The sequence below is a fragment of the Chiloscyllium plagiosum genome, unplaced genomic scaffold (genome assembly GCF_037043375.1).
Source record: "Chiloscyllium plagiosum isolate Xiang-an unplaced genomic scaffold, Cpla_swu_hap1 HiC_scaffold_3, whole genome shotgun sequence".
Classification (NCBI taxonomy): Eukaryota; Metazoa; Chordata; class Chondrichthyes; order Orectolobiformes; family Hemiscylliidae; genus Chiloscyllium; species Chiloscyllium plagiosum.
This window is the reverse complement of record NW_028270141.1, coordinates 55,371,097-55,386,459: the sequence shown is the minus strand read 5'-3', so window position 1 is coordinate 55,386,459 and position 15,363 is coordinate 55,371,097. Positions and strand designations below refer to the sequence as shown.

The following is a 15,363-nucleotide window of genomic DNA, read 5'->3' as shown; positions in this document are numbered from 1 at the left end:
GCTGAGTCACATGAGTACCTGCCATGCACAAGGTGGGAGGTGTCCCCACGTGTAATGATGGTATCCAAATCCTTTTGAGAGTTGTTCATTTGCCTCCAGCTGACATGCAACATTCCACAAGGCAGTAACAGCTCCCGATGTACCATTTCTTCATATCCACAGTTAATTCACATTGAGAGAAATAAGTTATCACTTCACAAAGTTTGCATTGCGTATAACTCCAGCTCAGTTCTGTCATTCTTGAAAAATTTGGGACAAGATGTTATCATGTATTTGTTTGTCTTTATTTCCTTCTCAGGAGTTGTGGTGTATTCTACCTATCTTTTTATAGGTCAGACTAGCTGTCTATTTCTCTCAGTAAATGCTTTCAAATCTGAAAAATCCATTTCATTTACTGTTATATTGTTTGTTTGTTTTCAGGGTGCTGTAGGTTTGTCTGGTGGTAAAGGTGAACAAGTAAGTTCTTGGTTTGAAGTGTATTAAAATGATGATGCAGTCCCTTCAATATTTGTGTTAAAGTATTACACACTGATTTTTAATGTGTTAAAACAAATCTCTTCAGGGTCCTGCTGGTGCAGAAGGTATCGATGGTCCCAAGGGTGAAATGGTAAGAGATGGCAATAATTAGAATTAAAAATACTTTTTTGTCTCAATAGATGAGATTGTAAGGACTTTCCTTTGTGGCTGTAAGTGATAGCCAGGCAATTTACCTGCCTATTGTAAAGCCAATCAGGTGCATGTGTGTGTGTCTGTCTGTCTGTCTGCTTGCATTCTAAGAATTACAATGTGTGTGAATGCAATTAGGACAAAGATTAGCCATGTGATGCTGTTGTGGCACACTTTGGTTGAACAGCATCACTAATGGAAATAAAATGGTAGTGCAGCCAGCTGTGGAGTTCTTCCTCAAAATGACAACACTTTACTACCTGTTTAGTTAGTTTACTGTAAGAAATGCCACAAAATTAAAAACAAAACTATAAATAAATAATTGTATCAATTGACAAGCATATTAAATGTAATATTCCTGATCCTTTTCAATGCACAGAGTTCTGTTGTGTTCTGCATAGAAACAGGCCATTCAGCCCCATTGTTCTATTCCAGTTTGTGTAATCCTGACAATTTCCCTCCCCACCCCTTTCCACCTTCCGCAAAGACCGTTCCCTCCGTGACTACCTGGTCAGGTCCACGCCCCCCTGCAACCCACCCTCCCATCCTGGCACCTTCCCCTGCCATTGCAGGAACTGTAAAACCTGCACTCACACCTCCTCCCTCACCTCTATCCAAAGCCCTAAATGAGCCTTCCACATCCATCAAAGTTTTACCTGCACATCCACTAATATCATTTATTGTATCCGTTGCTCCCGATGCGGTCTCCTCTACATTGTGGAGACTGGGCGCCTACTAGCAGAGCGCTTTAGGGAACATCTCCGGGACACCCGCACCAATCAACCACACTGCCCGTGGGCCAACATTTCAACTCCCCCTCCCACTCTGCCGAGGACATGGAGGTCCTGGGCCTCCTCCACCGCCACTCCCTCACCACCAGACGCCTGGAGGAAGAACGCCTCATCTTTACAAATGAGAGGGACCGTATTGTTGAAGAGGAGAGTGTGAAACGGACTGGTAAGCTAGAAGAGATACTTGTTAGGAAGGAAGATGTGTTGGGCATTTTGAAAAACTTGAGGATAGACAAGTCCCCCAGGCCTGACGGGATATATCCTAGGATTATGTGGGAAGCAAGAGAAGAAATTGCAGAGCCGTTGGCAATGATCTTTTCATCTTCACTGACAACGGGGGTGGTACCAGGGGACTGGAGAGTGGCGAATGTTGTGCCCCTGTTCAAAAAAGGGAATAGGGATAATCCCGGGAATTACAGGCCAGTTAGTCTTACTTCAGTGGTAGGCAAAGTAATGGAAAGGGTACTGAGGGATAGGATTTATGAGTATCTGAAAAGACACTGCTTGATTAGGGACAGACAGCACAGATTTGTGAAGGGTAGGTCTTGCCTTACAAGTCTTATTGAATTCTTTGAGGAGGTGACCAAGCATGTGGATGAGAGTAGAGCAGTGGATGTAGTGTACATGGATTTTAGTAAGGCATTTGATAAGGTTCCCCATGGTAGGCTCATGCGGAAAGTCAGGAGGCATGGGATAGAGGGAAATTTGGCCAGTTGGATAGAAAACTGGCTAACCGGTCGAAGTCAGAGAGTGGTGGTAGATGGTAAATATTCAGCCTGGAGCTCAGTTACAAGTGGAGTTCCGCAGGGATCAGTTCTGGGTCCTCTGCTGTTTGTAATTTTTATTAATGACTTGGAAGAGGGAGTCGAAGGGTGGGTCAGTAAATTTGCAGATGATACGAAGATTGGTGGAGTTGTGGATGGTGAGGAGGGCTGTTGTCGGCTGCAAAGGGACTTAGATATGATGCAGAGCTGGGCTGAGGAGTGGCAGATGGCGTTCAACCCTGTCAAGTGTGAGGTTGTCCATTTTGGAAGGACAAATAAGAATGCAGAATACAGGGTTAACAGTAGGGTTCTGAGTAAGGTGGAGGAGCAGAGGGATCTTGGGGTCTATGTTCATAGATCTTTGAAAGTTGCCACTCAGGTGGATAGAGCTTGTAAGAAGGCCAATGGTGTATTAGCGTTCATTAGCAGAGGGATTGAATTCAAGAGTTGTGAAGTGATGTTGCAGCTGTACAGGACCTGGGTTAGGCCACATTTGGAGTACTGTGTGCAGTTCTGGTCGCCTCACTTTAGGAAAGATGTGGAAGCTTTGGAGAGGGTGCAGAGAAGATTTACCAGTTTGTTGCCTGGAATGGAGAATAGGTCGTACGAAGATAGGTTGAGAGTGCTAGGCCTTTTCTCATTGGAACGGCGAAGGATGAGGGGTGACTTGATAGAGGTTTATAAGATGATCAGAGGAATAGATAGACAGTCAGAAACTTTTTCCCCAGGTACAACAGAGTGTTACAAGGGGACATAAATTTAAGGTGAAGGGTGGGAAGGTATAGGGGGGATGTCAGGGGTAGGTTCTTTACCCAGAGAGTGGTGGGGGCATGGAATGCGCTGCCTGTGGGAGTGGCAGAGTCAGAATCATTGGTGACCTTTAAGCGGCAATTGGATAGGTACATGGATGGGTGCTTAAGCTCGGACAAATGTTCGGCACAACAACGTGGGCCGAAGGGCCTGTTCTGTGTTGTATTGTTCTATGTTCTATGTTCTATGTTTTATGTTCCGCCTCGGAATACTTCAACCCCAGGGCATCAATGTGGACTTCAACAGTTTCCTCATTTCCCCTTCCCCCACCTCACCCTAGTTCCAAACTTCCAGCTCAGCACTGTCCCCATGACTTATCCGGACTTGTCCTACCTGCCTATCTCCTTTTCCACCTATCCACTCCACCCTCTCCTCCCTGACCTATCACCTTCATCCCCTCCCCCACTCACCTATTATACTCTATGCTACTTTCTCCCCACCCTCACCCTCCTCTAGCTTATCTCTCCACGCTTCAGGCTCTCTGCCTTTATTCCTGATGAAGGGCTTTTGCCCGAAACGTCGATTTCGCTGCTCCTTGGATGCTGCCTGAACTGCTGTGCTCTTCCAGCACCACTCATCAGAAGCTATCTTCCATCCCATTCTCCCATCAGTATGCCTTCCCATTTCTATCATTTGGGAATTCAGGGGAAATCTCTTTATCTAGTGAATGTCTAAAATGTGGAAATAGCTGCTACAGGAAGTGGTTGAGGCAGCAATATGTTTAAGTAGACTTCAGTTGAGTTACATGAGGGAGAAGGGAATAGAAGAATTATACAGGGGTCTTAGTTCCCAACTGCCTACCCCTCTTTTGTGGCTATGTTCATAGCTGGGTGTCCTCAGAGAGAGGGCTTGTGGTGTCTACCAACACTCTCCCTGCTTTCAGAGAAAAGTGGGCACCATGGAGAAGTGGAGTGCTTTTTCTTCCCTTCTAACCCCATTTTGATTTATCCTTCTCCCTCTCTCCCTACTTCTCCCTCACCTTTAATGGTCTGAATTACCTTTAATGGGCTTTGAAGAAAGGTCATTGGACCTGAAACATTAACTCTGCTTTCTCTCCACATATGTTATACTGGTGGTGGTTAATAGATGAAAAAAAAAGCATGATTTAGTGATGGACCAAAAAAGACAAGTGTTCAGTTGTGTGTAAGAGCACTTCTCGATGTAAAGAAAAGTTATGCCAAATGGGTGGAGGTGCAGAGGGGTGGCAGATATTATTTGAGTTGTGTGCCTGTTTGTATGTGATGTAGTCCCAATGTAAGTGAATCACAATACACTTATAGTCAAGAGTATACATTTAACTTTATACCACTTTACAAATTGACATGTTTTCAAAATGCATATTCATTACCAGTGAATCATATTTATTAAAAATTGATGCTATTTTGTTTTATTACTTTCCATGGCTGTTAGAGCACTAATTGTTTCAATTATTGCTGTTATATCTGTGTTTGAAAATGTTGTCACACCTGTATAAAGGCATTTCAGTTTGACAGAGGATAGATAACTCATTTTTCTTTCTTTATTTGTTACAACTCTCCATCTTGCTTTAATTTAGGGTGATCAAGGAAACGCTGGTCCCAAGGGTTCTGTAAGTATTGTAAACATTTCTGCTTCAGTACTTTCTTCATTAACACTTTGAGAGCTGGGGCTTTTTAGGTGACAGAATCTGAGAGTTTGAGACAATTTTATTGATAATTTAATTCAGTCCAAGCATGTAGGCTAAACAATGTTACCCAAGGAGGGGTGATGAAGGTTGTGATATTAAGTTGTACTGTGATCACATGGGGCAATTTGACTTGGTCTGCTTCTGACTGTTACTTTTACATTTTCTCCTGGTGAGCAGGACCTTGTGAGATTTTTGTCATTGTGTCTACTTGCTGTGTATGCTTTTGTGGTTTGTATTTGCTTTCTGTCATTTTGGGGGAGGAACATGAGCTTGGCATTTTGCTTCTGTTGTCTGTTAATTCTCTTTTTTTATGTTTATACATACTAAATGTATGCAAATTATAGGTCCTTGTTTAGTTCAGTTGGTTGGAGAACTGGTTTGTGATGTAGATTAGATTCCCTACAGCGTGGAAACAGGCCCTTTAGCCCAACAAGTCCACACCGACCCTCCGAAGAGTAACCCACCCCCCTCTGACTAATGCACCTAACACTACGGGCAATTTAGCATGGCCATTTCACCTAACCTGCACATCTTTGGATTGTGGGAGGAAACCGGAGCACCAGGAGGAAACCCATGCAGACACAGGGAGAATGTGCAAACTCCACACAGACAGTTGCACAAGGCTGGAATTGAACCTGGGATGCTGGTGCGGTGAGGCAGCAGTGCTAACCACTGAGCCACCATGCCACTGATACCAAAAACACCCTTATGTCCTCTTCACATCTGCTTTCCTTCCGAAAAAAACCCAAAGAACTGTGGATGCTGGAAATCAGTACAATTCCTGCACTGACTGAGGCTACCATATGGACTCTCCTTTCTAACTTCTCCTCTTGCTTGAGGTGTGGTGACCTTCAAGTTAAATCACCACCAGTCATCTCTGTCTAATGAGAAAGCAGTCCTATGATCCTCTAGGGTTAGGGTGACTTTGGTGATTGTGGCTATGTAACCACATAGGTGCTGTTATATGTATTATAAATTTATACACTAAGTACCTGCTAAGTGGAAGAAACAAACACCATTTAACAGCTGGTTTTTACACACTTGGCAAGAATCAAATGTTTTTCTATAGATTCAAATTTTATGTCAGGTCACTTCTATGCGCTGAAGTCACAAGGCACTGCAAATGCAGTTGAATGCTTTGTGCTTTTTACATGAACAGTTTGAGATCGTGGAGTATTTTTGCAAACATTGGATGGAAGTAATCCTTGTGACCAAGCTGGGAGTAGAAGGTATGAAATTGGATGCGCTGGCAAAGGCACGTTGGGGGAATTGGTGATGGGAATTGTCACATCGTTACTAGTGTTTTACCAGTGATTGAGAAGCTGATGGCTAGCCTGTCCGCTCCTGCCCATCAGTTAAAAGAGAGCCAATGGACTTTAGTCTAGAGACCCAAAGTGATATTCTGGAGACCTAGGTTTGAATCCTGCCATGACAGATGTTGGATTGTGAATTCAATAATAATCTGAAATTAAGAGTCGAATGATGATTGTGAATCCATTGTCGATTGCTGGAAAAAACCCATCTGGTTCATTAATGTCCTTTAGGGAAGGAAACTGCTATTTTTACCTGGTCTAGTCTAGATGTGACTCCAGACCTACAGCAATGTGGTTGACTTTTAACTGTCACCTGTGTGATTAGGGATGGGCAATAAATGCTGGCCTAGCCAAAGATGCCCTTATCCCGTGAATGAATTTAAAAGGTTAGTCTTTGGAATTAATTCCAAAGACTCATGATCCGCAGTGAAAAAAACTTCCACCTCATTCCTGTTTTAAATGGGTGACTTTGTATTTTAAACAGTGATCTCTAGTTCTAGACTTTTCCATAAGAGGAAACATCCTCCCCACAAGACCACTCAAAATCTCATCTGATTTAATCCAGTCATCTCTTGCCCTTCTAACCTTAAGCAAATACAGGCCCAACCTGTCCAACCTTTCCCCTGAGCCAATCTGCTGATCTGCTTTCAAAGTATGTCCATCCTTAAATAAGTACACAATGTTCCAAATGAGCCTCATCAGTGTCTTCTATTATTGAATTATAGTCATGTTCTTTTGTATGCAGGTTTCCTCACAATAAACAATAAATTTCCTAATTATTAGTTATACCTGCATAGTAGCTTTCTGCAATTCATGCATGAGGTTATCCAGATCCTTCTGCATCTGAGAGCTCTGTAATCTCTTATCATTTAGATAATATGCTGTTTTATTGTTCCTGCCAAAATGGATAATTTCACATTTTTTCATATTATACTCCATTTGCCAGATTTCTATGCACTCATTTAATCTATCTATGTCCCTGTGTTGTCTTCACAATTTGCTTTCCTACCTAAAAATAGTCAAAGAACTGTGGATGCTGGAAATCAGAAAAACCCCCAGAAAATGCTGGAAAAACTCAGCAGATCTGGCAGCATCTGCAGAGAGAAAGTAGATTTAACGTTTCAGTTCCAGTGACCCCTCTTCACAATGGGTCTGGAAAAGGGTCACTGGATCTGAAACATTAACTCTACTTTCTCTTCACGGATGCTGCCAGATCTGCTGAGCTTTTCAAACAATTTCTGTTTTTTGTTTTTGCCTTCCTGTCGAACTTTAGGTTGTCAGCAAATTTAACAACTATATCTCCTGTTGCTTCATCCAGATCATTTACAAATGACCATAATTACAAATTATAAGCATTTAAAGTCTAGTATGGATCCCTGTTGTACACCATATATCTCGCCAACCTGATAAAATCTTATAATACCTATTCTTTGCTTCTTATTAATATTCCAGCTTCTATCTATGTCAATATGCTAATAAACCATTCGGTCCTTTGGTCCTGCTTCGCCAATCAATAGAATCAAGATTGACCATCTAATTGAATAGCCTATTCCAGCTTTTCCCCGACATCTTTTGATCCCTTTAGCTCCAAGTGCTATATACGACTCCTTCCTGAAATCATGTGATATTTGGTCTCAACTGCTTTCTGTGGTCACAAATTCCACAGACTCACTACTCTCTGAATGAAGAGGCTTCTCCTCATGGCAGTCCTAAATGGTTTACCCTATATCCTTAGACTGTGACCCCTGGTTCTGGACTCCCCTGCCATCAGGAATATCCTTCCTGTGTCTACCTCATCTAGTACTGTCAGCATTTTATAAATTTCTATGAGTTTCCCCCTCATTCTCCTGAACTCCAGCGAATATAATCCTAACCTATTCAAACTCTGCTTATACATCAGTGCCATCCCAGGAATCAGTGCGGTAAACTGTCTCGATAGCAAGAACATTCTTCCTCAGATAAGGGCATCCAAACTGCAAACAGTACTCCAGGTCTGGTCTGTACAATTTCAGCAAGATATTCTGGCTCCTGTCAAATCCTCTCACTGTGAAGTTAAACATACCATTTGCTTTCTTCACCATGTGCTGTTCCTGCATGCTTACTTTCAATAACTGGTGTACAATGACACTCAAGATCTTGTTGCACATTCCCTCTCTCAGTTCATTGCTGTACGGATATAATCTGCCTTCCTGTTTTTGCTCCCAAAGTTGATAACTTCACAATCATTTACATTATACTTTATCTACCATGCATTTTCCCACTCACTCAACTTGTCCAAATTACGCCAGGACATCTCTACATTGGCCTTAAAATTCACCCTCCCACTCAACATTGTGTGACCATGAGTTTTTACTTTCTAAAATAACCTTTTATCAAACACTTTATCAAATTCCTCCTGGAAATCTAAGTATAGTATATTGACCAGTTCCCTTTTATCTACTGTACATTATCAAAAATCTCTAGCAGAATGGCTTTCACAAAACCATGTTGACTCTGTCCGATTACCATGAACTTTCTAAGTTCCTTACTGAAACTCTGTTAATAGCTTCTAACATTTTATTTAATTGTAACCTTTATTACCCATCACTAGTTGTCCATGAGAACGTGATGATGAGCTGTCTTTTTGAACTGCTGCAGCCCATAGGCACACCTACAGTGCTGTTAGGGAGGGAGTTCCAGGATTTTGACCTAGCAACACTGGAGGAAAGGTGATATATTTCCAAGTCTGGATGGTGAGTGACTTGGAGAGAAACTTGAGGTTGATGGTCTTCCCATGTATCTGCTGCTTTTGTCCTTCTAGATGGTAGTGATCATGGGTTTGGAAGGTACTGGAAGGTCTAAGGAACTTTAATGAATTTCTGCAGTGCATCTTCTAGATGGTAGACACTTTGCTACTGAGTCTCAGAGGTGGAGTTAAAAACAAACAAAGAACAAAAAACAGTACAGATCATGAACAGGTCCTTTGGCCCACCAAGACTGCATCCACACATGATGCTTTTCTAAGCTAAATGATTCATGCCTTTACATGGTCTGGAACCCTCTATTTCTTGCCTATTCATGTGTCTGTCGAGATGCCTCTTAAATTTTGCTTTTGTGTCTGCTTCTCTCAATTTCTCTGGCAGCACATTACAGTCTCCGTGTAAAAAACATGTCTCAATCTTATTTAAATGACCTCCCCTTTTACCTTAAACCTATGTGGCTTAGTAATTAAAATTTCTGCTTTGGGAAAAAGACTCTATCCATTTTATCCAAGCCTGTCATAAACTTTAAACATTTATGAGGTAGTCTTACACCCTCCAACATTCAAGGGAAAACAAATCAAGTTTGTCTAATCACTCCTTATAGCTAATCCCGTCCAAACCAGGGAATGTCTGAGTAAAACTTTTCTCCACTCTGGCCAATGCCTCCAGATCATTCTGGTAGTGTGGCAACTAGAACTCTCCTCAAGATTCCAAATGTGGCCTAACTAAAGTTCTATGCTGCAGCATGACTTGCTAAATTGCCCTGACCGATGAAAGCAATCACTTATCACATCACTTATCGTCATTATCGTCACCTCACATTTTCTGTATTAAATTCCATCTGTCTTCTGTCCAACCAAGTCTCCAGCCTATTCATATTCTGCTGTAGCCTCTGGCAATCCTCCTCTCAATCCACAGCTCCCCCAATCTTTGTATCATTATAAATTTACAACTCAGACAATCTATATTCTCCTCAAAATCATTTATATATGTTACAAACAACAGTGGTCCCAGCACTGATTCTTATGGAATATCACTGGCCTCTATGGAATATCCTTTTTGAGAAACACCTTTACACAAATCTCTGTCTTCTATGACCAAACCAATTGAAGAATTATCCAGACTCAAAATGTTAGTTTGCTTTCTTTCCATGGATGCTGTCTGACCCACTGTGATCTTCAGCACTTTTTGTTTTCTGTATCCACCTTATCAGCTCAATGCAGATCCCATGTGACTTCACATTTTGTATCAGCCTGCTGTGGGTCCTTCTCAAAGGCCTTGCTAACATCCATCTGGACGAAATGTACTGTTATCTTTGTCACTTCCTCAGAAAACTCAATCTGGTTTGTGAGACCTGACCTCCCTTGCACAATACTGTGCTGCCTGTCACTAATAAGTCCATATTCTTCCAAATGTGAGTAAATCCCTAAATCTCTTCTCTAATAATTACCCTATCAATGATGTAAGAGTCATGGCCTCTAATTTCCCAGATTATCTCTATTGCCTTTCTTAAATAAAGGAACACGATTGTCTATTCTCCCTTCCCGGGGAATCTCTCCTATGATGAAAGAAGATATAAAGATTTCATACAAGGCCCCAACAATTTCCTCCCTCACTTCTGGGATGGATGCCATCAGTTCCTGAAACTTGTCTACTTTAATGCTTTTCAAAACACCAAACCCCTTTTTTATATCGAATTGTTCTAGAATGTCAACATACCTTTTCTAGACTCACCAAGCACCCTGTCCTCCTTCTTTGTGTATACCAATGCAAGGAATTCATTAACGACCTCAACCATATTTCTTTCTTTGGCCTTGAGTGGACTTACCGTTTCCCTTGCTGGATAAGTCCTTCAAGGTGTCCTCCCTCTTTACAGCTGTGACAATCTCCCCAACCTTTTTTATACCTCTCTCTACCTCATGGAAATATATAAATCCTGGAATGTTAAGCTGCTAGCCTTGTCCCTTTCTCAACCAAGTCTCTGGAAGAGATATAACATCATAGTTATATGTACCAAACTCTTAAGTTCATCTGCCTTACCTCTCATACTCCACATGTTAAAACAAATACACCAGACTGCCATGTTCAGTAACCTCTCCTTGTCTGTTCTTCCCCTTCGCCTTACTGACCTTGGTCTTTAACTCCGCCTTGGTTATTTCACTTGTTGACCCACTGCTGTGGTTCCTATTTCCATGCTACACTACTTTAAACCTTCCCAAGTGACATAAGCAAACCTCCACTGTAGGTACAACCTGTCCTTCTTGTACAGGTCCCATCTGCCTGAAAGACATCCCAATGATCCACATATCTGAAGCGTATCCTCCTACACTATGTATTCGTTAGCCATGTATTTAACTGCACTATCATTCTATTCTTAGCCTCACTGGCATTTGACGCAGAGAGTAATCCAAAGATTACAATTCTAGAGGTCCTGCTTTTCAACATACTACCCAAACTCCCTGAACTCCCTTTGCAGGACTTCACTCTTCCTGCCTATGTCATTAGTACCAATATGTACCATGACTCTGGCTGCTTTCCTTTCCATTTGAGAATGTTCTGTGCTCACTCAGAGACATTATTGACCCTGGCACCTGGGAAGCAACAATTTGTTCCTGGAGGAACAAATTACTGCAGATGCTGAAATCTGTACTGAAAACAACAAATTCTGGAGACTACAGTGGGTCCATGGAGAGAGTGCAAGCTAACGTTTCAACTCTAAATGACTCTCCATCCTGGAGTCTCTTTTGCAGTCATAGAAACTCTGTGCTTCTGACCACAGAGTCCCTTACTACTGCTCCACTACATTTTGATTCTCCTTGTTGTACAATTATGATGCTACTGCTCTGATTGCCCTTGTCACCATCCCCTGATAGGCCACCCCCCCCAACAGCATCCAATGTTAATTATGTTGAACATTGTGCAAACATCGACGAAAATCCCCATTTCTGACCTTATGCTGGAAAGATGGTCATTGATGAAGTGGCTGAAGATGGTTGGGCCAAGGACACAACCCTGAGGAACTCCTGCAGTGGTGTCCTGGAACTGGGATAACTGACTTCCAACAACCAAGGAAGTCACTCTCACCTGACCTCTGGAATTCAGCTTTTTGTTTGAACAAAGCAGTAGTGAGGTCAGGAGCTGAGTGGCCCTAGCAGAGCCCAAACTGGGCATCAGTCAGTAGGTTATTGCTAAGCAGGTGCTGTTGGTAGCATTTCTAATGATACCTTTCATCAAGTTATATTCCCAAAGGATTTTCTGATAACTGGGAAGTCTAGCATCAAGGGTCACAGATTAAGAATACTGACGATTTGCAACTGGGCTGATGAAAAGTTTTTCACCCAATTATATGCCTTTGAAATTCTTTGCCCCAGAAAGCAGTTGAAGCCTAAACATTAAACGTTTTCCAGTAGGAGTTGGAAATAATTCTTAGGGATAAGGGAATCACAGATTATAGAGAGAAAGTGTGAACCATGTACTGAGTTAGATGATGTTTTCCTATTTTCAATATTTACATGTTTACTAATGATCGAGAATAGACTGATGGGGAGATAATTTGTTGGGTTGGATTTGTCCCACTTTTGTGTACAGGACATACCTGGGCAATTTTCCAAATTGTTGGTAGAGGTCAATGGTGTAACTGGACTGGAACAGCTTGGCGAGGAATGTGGCAATTCTGGAACACATGTCTTCAGTACTGTAGCCAGAACGTTATCAGGGTCCATAACCTTTTGGTATCCAGTGCCTCCAGCCATTTCTTGACATAGTGTGGAATGAATTGAGTTGGATGAACACAATGCCTGTGATGCTGGGGACCTCTGGAATTTCCTCCCCAGATGTCTGCCACTCCATGTGTATTGAACCATTCTCTAACATAGTTGCTGGTTCACTACAGCCAACTCTGCTTTCAAGCCCTCAAAACTGCATGGTTTTGGATTTAAGAAGATATTCTCACATCGATTTCTCTCTCAAGCTTAACATGGTGCTTAGAAGCATCTTCACCATGAGAACATTAACTAATCCTGCCTCATTGCAGAATACCAGATGTAGTATAGCCTGCTGTCTGGTCAGTTTCAGAACTTGCTGTTTTAAGGAACGATCCCAAAAAAATTCTATGAAATCCTTATTTAGACCACCATTACCCATCTGACTTTTCCAGTCTATATGTCTATATGTCCCATGATTATTGCCATACCTTTCTGACAAGCTGTCATTATTTCTTCTTTTGTGGTCCACTCTACTATTTTGTTACTTTTAGGTGGCCTCTACACCACTCCCACTTGTGACTTTGTGCACCTACCATTTCTTGTCTCTACGAAAACTGTTCCACTTTTGGTTTCCTTAACTTAGGTCATCTTTCTGTATTGTGCTGATACCATCAACAATGAAAAGATCTACCCCTCTGTCTTTTCCTAGCTTCTTGAACTTTCTAAATGTTCTGTATTCTTCAAGATTCAGGTTCCAACTCATGTCATCCTGAGACCTTGTCTTTGTAATGGCTATCGGATCATACTCATTTATTTATATTTGCAGTGTTGGTTTGTCTGTTTCTTGATGAAGGCTACCTACATTCAGATACAGGGCCATTAGTATCATAGTATTCCATTAGTATCCTCTGATCTTATGTGTTGATTTACTCTTTAAAAAAGGATCAGTATTCTTAAGTCAACTAGTAGCTAATAAAAGAAAAACAAGCAGTTAAAGTTCTGATTTAAAAGAGTCAAATCCTCCACTATTTCTGTGACTGCAAATATCCTGACAAAAATAATTCCACATTTTAGAAGTTCAACCTAAAGCTTGAGCTGATCTCAGGGATACACAGGCTTGAGTTCATATCATACTGCCAACAGGTGAAATAATCAATTGATTTGTAGGTAGGTGTAAATGCAAAGGTACGGAATGTGATTTCATCAGTGTTAATGTAGCTGATCGTTGCCTGTACACCCATTAATTCCTTGAGAAAAGGACTGCTAGCCAAATGCGAAGAATAAAGGCACAATTTGAAACATTTATAGCAGGCTAGTAGCACGTAAATGTGCTTGATTCTGGGGCAACTATTGCAGCCATCAACATGTTGACTGTGACATTGAAATCTTGCCTGTGATCTGATTTATCTCCCCACACAAAAACAGTGCCCAGCCATTTGTGACTTTTACAGTCTATATTCGACAAGAGGATGCTGGACTAAACTGTGCAAGAAATCCAGTTTTCCAGGGAAAATCAAAGTACAATACTGAGCAGCAAGTGAAGGAGAGTTGACCAATGGTCTGATATTAAAACTATTTCCAAACATCCATCTATAACAAACACACACATCAAAAGTCGAAGAGGTAACTGTAACAACAAAGTTAGCAAGCCCCAATCATACAGGCACATGGTCAATTTGACATACGATGTGAATGCCATCAGGCGAGCTGAAACGTTTAGATCCTTTAAATATTTATCCCTAAATAAATGGACAACACATACTAAATGTCAAGGTTGACACTAGTGAAATTAGACATATCATGCTTCTTAGAGGAGAAAGTGAGGTCTGCAGATGCTGGAGATCAAAGTTGAAACTTTATTGCTGGAACAGCACAGCAGGTCAGGCAGCATCCAGGGAACAGGAGATTCGACGTTTCGGGCACAGGCCCTTCTTCAGGAAAGAAGGGCCTGTGCCCGAAACGTCGAATCTCCTGTTCCCTGGATGCTGCCTGACCTGCTGTGCTGTTCCAGCAATAAAGTTTCAACATATCATGCTTCTTACACAATCTGTAGAGGTCTACAGCACAGTAAAAGGCCCTTTGACCCATCACATCCGTGTCAGTCAAAAACAACCACCTAGTCATTCTCATCCCATGTTTTCAACACTTGGCCCATAGCCTTATATGCCTTGACCTCACAAATACAAATATAAATATTTATTACATGTTGTGAGGGTTTCTGCTTCACCCACCCATTCAGACAGTATGTTTCAGATTTCCACCACATTCTGGGTGACAAGGGTTTCCTTCACATCGCTCTAAACTTTCTGCCTCCTACTCTAAATCCTATACACTCTGACGATTGATCTCTCCAGCAAGAGGAAAATTTCTTCCTGTCTACCCAATTTATGCTCCTCAAAATTTTATAGATCCCAGTCATGTCCCTTCTCAATTTCCTCTGATCTAAGGAAGACAACCTAATCTGTCCAAGCTCTCATTTATTTTTAGAGTGATACAGCATAGAAACCTTCTCCTCATAATGGAAACTCTTCAGCCCAGGCAGCATCCTGGTAAATATTCTCTGCAATCTCTCCAATCCTATCACATCCCTCCTATAATGTGGATTCTAGCACTAGACACAATACTCTAAAGCTGTGGCCTAACAGACATTTTATACAATTGAGTATAGCCATCCTGCTCTTAAACTTGATGCCTTGACTAATAAAGGCAAGTATACCATCTGCCTTCTTAACTACTTTATCTATCTGCCCTGTTATCTTAAGGCACTGATGTACATGTACACCAAGGTCCCTCTCATCCTTGGTTATACTCAGAATCCTACTGTGCATCTTGTATTCCTTTGCCTTGTTTGTCTTGCCCAAGTGCATCACTTCACATTTATCCAGATTAAACTCCATTATCTATTGAT

At 41.6% G+C, this 15,363-nt stretch overlaps 1 protein-coding gene across 1 annotated transcript in view; it reads left to right on the top strand.

Annotated features, from left to right (window-relative positions):
• Nucleotides 1–15,363, top strand: part of col9a1b (collagen, type IX, alpha 1b) — a 151,741-nt gene that overhangs the window by 118,392 nt on the left and 17,986 nt on the right. Inside the window, exons 25-27 of the mRNA XM_043681717.2 lie at nucleotides 421–456; nucleotides 563–607; nucleotides 4,587–4,619. Of these exons, the coding sequence (XP_043537652.2) occupies nucleotides 421–456; nucleotides 563–607; nucleotides 4,587–4,619 (114 nt within the window). The remainder of the gene's footprint in view (nucleotides 1–420; nucleotides 457–562; nucleotides 608–4,586; nucleotides 4,620–15,363) is intronic.